The sequence below is a fragment of the Panicum hallii genome, chromosome 1, assembly GCF_002211085.1.
Source record: "Panicum hallii strain FIL2 chromosome 1, PHallii_v3.1, whole genome shotgun sequence".
NCBI classification, from domain to species: domain Eukaryota; kingdom Viridiplantae; phylum Streptophyta; class Magnoliopsida; order Poales; family Poaceae; genus Panicum; species Panicum hallii.
Window position 1 is genome coordinate 1515080 of NC_038042.1, and position 6966 is coordinate 1522045.

The window sequence follows — 6966 nt, forward strand, 5'->3', positions numbered from 1 at the left end:
AATCGGCATCATTTCCTTTGGAAATAATGTAATACTATTACCACGTCACACTGGCTAAAGTTATATCGAAAAATAGTATAATTTTTGCACCACGTAGATCACCCAAATCCATAATTCGCGTAAAAAAAGATACTGTAATCTTGTCCTATTGATCATATCAAATCGGTCAAAATTTGGCCCCACTTACAATATAATTCGGTCAAATTAAGCCTCCATAGCTTAGTATTTTTTCACCATGTGCTGGTATGTGTGTGTATATATATATATAATTCGGCTGCGAGAAATTGGGCCCAGATGCATGTGAATACTTTGGGGATCGTAATTAACTAAGCGCTTCTACACCCTTCCCGAATAATCATAAAGAACTACAATATATGATAAACAAATATGCATTTTAATATTTAGAAAATATTAAAAAAGCCATAACATGGTAAGGAAAATGAATTTAGCCTGGGATCTAACTATGCACTATTGACTAGCTTGCACTGGTCAAAAATAGTTTGTCTAGGAAAGCACCTAACATACTTGTGGAAGTAACTAGCTAGTTAGTGTGCAGTTTTGATTAAAAGAGTAGAGCTTAACTGGTCTCTCCTTTAATTTTCTTTAACCAAAAGATTCAACTTTTCTTTGTGGGAACGAACCAAACTAATTAACTATTGTACAACACTTGAAATCGATGTGCTATTGAAATATGGCCATCGAATAGGATAATCTAATCGTTGCCACTTGGGCTAAAGCTAGTTTGGCATGTACTGACTTTTCTTGTGCAAAGTTGATTTCTATATTTATCGGAAGGTGTTATCATCGATCCAAGCTTAAGATAACAATAATATCGTCATATCCAACTGCCTCAATGATATATCTTGTAGTCATAACCAAGTAATTATTAACTCCATTTGGTCAATAATACGTCGATATTGGGTAGGGAAACGAGAGGATATTTTACCATATGATTATTGTCATGCAAAGCGATGATGATTTGTGACTAGGAATCACCTTGTATCTATGTTTTCTTTTGTGAATTACATCGATGTTATCTTTTACATAGATCATCTAGAGTGCGAACCTCTCAAGAATTTAAAAAGGGTAAGCGAGCACGGTGAGCCAGGATGACATGAGGGTTTATGGTAATTAAATACGATAATTAATTACCTGTAGCCTTCTTGATTGCCATCATTTTACATAGGCATGTGCGGTGCCAGCAAAAAGTTACCTATTTTTTGTTTTAGATAATTAATTTAATAGCTATCAAGTCAGATGAGAAGTAGTTAAGTGGTGGGCAAGAGGCTCTTTTCCACCAAAGAAACTTCACATAAATTATTCGTATAAATTTATTTGGTTAATGAAAGTCAGACTTTTGCTTTCCACATATATGCCCTTTACATACATTTCTTAATGTTTCCGTCGCTAGCTAGGCTATAAATTAGAGCTTTAACAAAGAAACATCAATATAAAAGGGTATTTTGCGGAAACACACCTGTCTTTGCGCAATTTTAGGGAAACGTCAATATAGGCTGTTTTGCGGAAACAGACTTGTCTTTGTGCAAGTTTAGGACATGAAGCATTAGCTTAACTTTCCAAGACTGGAATTAATTGCAACGGAATTGTGAATTGTGAGTCATGTATCCGTTATGGTCAATATGGTTGAAAGACATATTGTGCCTAATACATATAAATTAATACTCTTCAAAACACCATGGAGTAGACAAAATTTGCTGTAAAATTTTAATATAAGTTCATGCATAATGTACAACGGGGTCAATCTGCACTTGAATGCTTTTGTGCAATGCTTACAACAGAATAAAATGAAAGAAGGGGCAAAATATGCTTGACAGGACTCTTGTCTTGTTCATACACGCCCTGAAGCCTATGAATGTGAAATCCGGAAGGGTTCAAAACTTCAAACACCACCAACTCCTTCTCTGGTCTGCAATTTCTTAAATCATCAAGGACCTAGCCAGAAAGACACACCAAAATATAAATTAATTCGGCGTCACACCGCATATTTCGAAATTGGCACCACGGGGATTAAAAATTCGCCCTCTAGACGATACAAAACAAGGAAACAATTAAACAATAAACCCCACCAATATTTTTTCCAATAAAAAACCCCCACTAATTTAACCCCAATCACCAAACCGAACAAACTTAATTTTTTTAAAAACTCCGTCCATTTGCAAAATATTTTTAAATACTTTCTGTCCTTGTTTAAATTAACACCAATCGATCCCTTTTATTTCCTCGCGCATTTCCCATCTCTTCGTCTCCTTCCTTGCATCTCTCCCCTTGTCGCCTCTGTTCTTGAATTTCTCGCCGGAATACGGCCGGCGAGGCGAAGCTCGCCGGAGAACCGCACCGCATCGGCGGCTAGCTTGCAGAGTCCGTCCTCCGAGTCTGGGCTCTGAATTCAGGGTCGGGAGTCTGAATTCCAGGTGAGTTCAGGCCTTCAGCTTCGTGATCGCGCTTGTGAGAAGAAGAGGAGCAGAGCGGAGGACTCTGATGGTCACGGCCCGACCAGGCGCGAGGTAGTGTTCATAGAAGAGTCCACGATGGCGACAACGGAGGCTTCGCCGGCCGCGGCTGATGCCGAGCAGCCGGCGCCGGAGACGGCGACGACACCGACGCTGGCGAGCTCTCAGCCTGCGCCGGCTGCTCCTACGGCCGCGCCAGCGGTGCCGGCGGCTGTTGCTGGGAGAGGAGACGGGAAGAGGAAGCGGGGGAGGCCGCGGAAATACGGGCCGGACGGGAGCCTGCTGCGGCCGCTGAATGCGACACCGATCTCGGCGTCGGTGCCGGACGACGCGGGCGGGGCGCAGTACACGCCGGCTGCTGCCGTCGGGGCCGTCATGAAGAGGGGCAGGGGCCGCCCGGTGGGGTTCGTCAGCCGCGCGACGCCAATATCCGTGGCAGTGACGGCCGCCGCGCCCACTGCTGCGGTGGTCGTGTCAGCGCCGGGGCCGCAGCCACAGCTCGGGCCACTCGGTACGTCCTGCCCTCCTCGGCTTCCTCGCATCTCTTGGACTACTTATTACTCTTTTAATTTTGAGAAATTTTCCCGTAGTTTCGTTCAATTTTGATCTGAGATCGGAATTTGGGGCCAAATCTGAAAGGTCGCAACTTGTTTTAGTCAAAGAAACTCTGTTTTGTCGGAGCATAGTTGGTGAGGGCTCTGCTATTCTAGGTAGGTGAACTGAAACTCTGAAAGAGACATGCAGCCTAGTTTCAGTTCAGGTACCAGTACTAGAGATATTTCAGTAGTGCTCATGTTCTCTGAAGACGTGGCGCTGGTTGGGTATCCATGTCGTCTTTTATTTGTGGTTTGCTAGTGGCTTCGGACTTGCACCCTTTCATCCTTCATCTGTGACACGCTGGCAACCTACTTATGCAACATCCATCGAATTGATCAAGGGATGATTGCGATTTCAAGCCTTAGTTCTTGTGCAGCTGTACTAACACCTTATTCCAGAAAGAAATACAAGTGAAAGTGGAACTGCCATGCCTGTTCACGGATCCTGCCTGATTGCTGCAGATTGGCAAATGCATTGGAAGTTTGTAACCTCACTAGCGTAAACACTCATATTATATATGTGATTGATGTGTTGTCATAGATGATGCAATTGAGTGGCTCGGAAGCCTATTTATCTACTTGTAGTTGGACAGAAAATATGGTTGATAGCGATGTTAAATAAGTTGATGTCTCTTGGAAGCATATTCTTTTGGAGGAAAACAGATATATCGTTTGGTTGCTTGAGTGGATGGGCATGGGTTTCGTGTGAAATATATATCCGCATTTTGGGAATTATTTGCAATGTTGTCTTTTTGCATGAAACTCTTAGGTTATTAACTGTTTGGCATGGGCAGACAGATAATTGATAGGATAACTCATAGATTTATCTTACAAAGACCAGGGAGATTACTGTAAGGTTCTGCTACACTACATTGTCGGTTCTGCTACAGTAACTGTTTGTCGCTGTTCCTCCTTGTTTTTCCTTTGGTGTTAGAACACTACGTATACAGATTGCCCATCTGGGCATGAGGGAAAACAGCAGTTGTGAACTTATGATGCATTAGTTGAATAGGATTGTTGCTTATATAATAGGGCTGCCAGGTGTACTTCTTGTACCCCCTCCATGATTGATAAATTGAAGGCATGGAATTACCAAAGTGAACATTTTCCTGATAGTTCTGTCTCCCTCCATTTCAGAAACATGATATTCTTTGATTGGTTGGCAGGTGAATTGGTAGCTTGTGCTTCTGGTGCAAATTTTACACCTCATATCATTAATGTTGCTGCTGGTGAGGTAAGCATCATGTATTTCATCTACTTGATAAAATATTCCTATTTAATAGCTTGATGAACTATACTGTATATTTGCTTCTCTATTGGTACCCATTGGTCTTGAATTAGCATTCTGTGGAATTCAGACATCTTTTTTTACGGAGAGAGTTCATAACGTTGTTTATTTATTTACTAGGATGTCAATATGAAGGTCATATCTTTCTCCCAACAAGGTCCAAGGGCAATTTGCATTCTATCTGCCAATGGTGTGATTGCAAATGTTACACTGCGTCAACAGGACACCTTAGGTGGTACAGTTACTTATGAGGTTTGTCCATATTGACTTCTGAAGTTATATACATGTCAGTAGTTGAAGCTAATAGATGAAGTTTAGTTCTTACTTGGCAATGTTACTTCCATGCTAGCTATCATATTCGTGTGTCATTCTTTTATTTTAATTTTGCATTTCCTTTAAAGGGGAGGGAGCTATGGCCATCAATTGGCCTCCAGAACTAAATCAATACTCTTCACAGCCTTATATGGTGATTTTGTTGTTTGCCTGTGCCTCGGTATTCAAGTATTCAACAGATAAAGTGCTCCATAGAAATTGTGCATGGCCTGCGTAACTGAATAAGCAAACTTTTGTGGCTTTCCCTCTAAAATTAATATCGTATAGTCCTCTGCAGTTAATATGTGCTGAAGCATCTTTGCAGATTTAGATTATTTAATTGGTCATCTGTAGTATCAGTTCAAAAGTTTAGTAATAGCTTTGCTAGTAGGAGAAATGCTGATGGCAGAAGAATTCTACAAGGTACTGGTTTACAATGTGTTGTACCCCACTAAATCTCAAATTGCATATCGTAGAACTAAATTTAGTAAGCAATCAGTCCTTGTATCAGTGGCTATAGCAGCCCAGTAGAAATGCTACTGCGAATTGAGAGCAAGTACAAATTGAAAACCAAGGTGGTCAAATTGAAAGTCACACCATATATGTGGTGTTGTAGAATATTCATATGGTTTGACTTTGATTGAATAGGGCCAAATCATGATCAGGACCTTTCCACTCTTTGTGATGAAAGGTAAATGCACGGAAATAAAGTCGGCGGAAACTAGTAGCACATCCAGCACAAAGAAGCTGCAGAGAAACTATACACATATTGAATTATACATATGCTTTAGTCATGTGTCGTTGCTTGTTAGTGTATATAGTCGCGGGAAAATAATGTGCCCAGCTGTCCCATTGTTTGATAGTGCTTGTATGTGTGTTATATGCTATGCAAATAGTGGTAACATGTTGGAGTTGCCCTTTCCTCTTTTCTTCTAGAAAATGGGTGCTATTTAGACAGAAACTTGTGAATCCTCGATCTCTGAAAAAACAATTATTCTATATTCTGTAATGATTTTTTGCTGACACTGCACCATGTTAAATAAGGGCCGGTTTGAGCTGCTCTCCTTGTCTGGATCTTTCACTCCGTCCGATAACGGCGGCGCCACCAGAAGCCGCTCCGGTGGGATGAGCGTCTCCTTAGCGGCCGCCGACGGTCGTGTCATCGGAGGCGGAGTTGCCGGCCTCCTCGTGGCCGCTAGCCCTGTCCAGGTACGTGAACGCACCGAACTATAAATGCACGTGAAATGAATTACATTATGGTTAATTGCATGATTAACTATATAGTCGCTGGTCCATGACGACTCATCGATGCATGTTTGTTAATTCGCGACCTGATGGCGTCGTGCGTGCCAGGTCGTGGTAGGAAGCTTCCTCCCGAGCTACCAGCTGGACCAGAACGCCAACAAGAAGCCGGTCATCGAGATCACGACAATTTCGCCGGCGCCGACGCCGGCGACCGTCGGGTTCACGATCTCCAGCGGCGACATGGAGGACTCGTACAGCGGCAGCCAGCACCTGCGGTCCGGGACGGCGAAAGGGAGCTCGACGGCGGCGGTGTTCAAGGTGGAGAACTGGACGGCGCCTGCGCCGCAGCAGCCGGCGGCGCCCGATCAGGCGAGGAAGACGCCGCCGCCGGCGTCTGAGGCCAAAGTCACCGTCCCCGGTGGGTGAGGCTTGCGGATCATCCCGCGGCTCGTCGATCGGCTTGCACATCAATCTCCATCACATGCGTGCCGGCCGATTGAACCACTTGCATGATGCAGTCCTTCAGGGATAGCTAGCTCTCTGATGACAATCAGGGCCCTGCAGTTTATAGGGAATATAATTCAGTAATTCAGCAACCCTCAATGATGCCATTTCAGTACAAAATGGATTGATTTACTTGCACATTGTCAGGCGCGTGAAGATGCATGCTACTATAGCTCTTAGTATTAATTAGGTGTTGACATTTTATTTGCACGACGCTTATACATCCATCCTAGTATCAAGTTTGTGTGTCATTATCATGAACTGAAACAGATATGCGAATGGGCCAACTGGTAAGCTTCTTCTCCAACCTCGCCGTTCTCCGATCCTCTCCCTCAGATCCGCCAGCCATGCACTTTTTTTTTTCGATTTTGTTCCCTTGATCCATTAATCGCCATGGTCCTATCCTCTGGAAGCTGAGCTGATGGATTAGGGGCGGTCTTCCACCGCCGACTCCGATCAAGGAGGAAGACGAGGAGGACGGGGAAGATTAGGATGCCTGGGAGGACAGTGAAGACGAGGAGGACAGGGAAGACGAGGAGGACTGGGAGTG

At 43.6% G+C, this 6966-nt stretch overlaps 1 protein-coding gene across 1 annotated transcript; it reads left to right on the forward strand.

Moving 5' to 3' along the window:
- The first annotated feature begins 2064 nt into the window (after positions 1-2064).
- LOC112878745 (AT-hook motif nuclear-localized protein 7-like) lies at positions 2065-6655 on the forward strand. The gene is made up of 6 exons (XM_025942961.1): positions 2065-2432; positions 2519-2982; positions 4234-4301; positions 4476-4607; positions 5712-5876; positions 6021-6655. Exons 2-6 carry the CDS (start codon positions 2550-2552, stop codon positions 6336-6338), a joined length of 1116 nt encoding a protein of 371 aa, XP_025798746.1. The 5' UTR covers positions 2065-2432; positions 2519-2549; the 3' UTR covers positions 6339-6655.
- Positions 6656-6966: the final 311 nt, after the last annotated feature.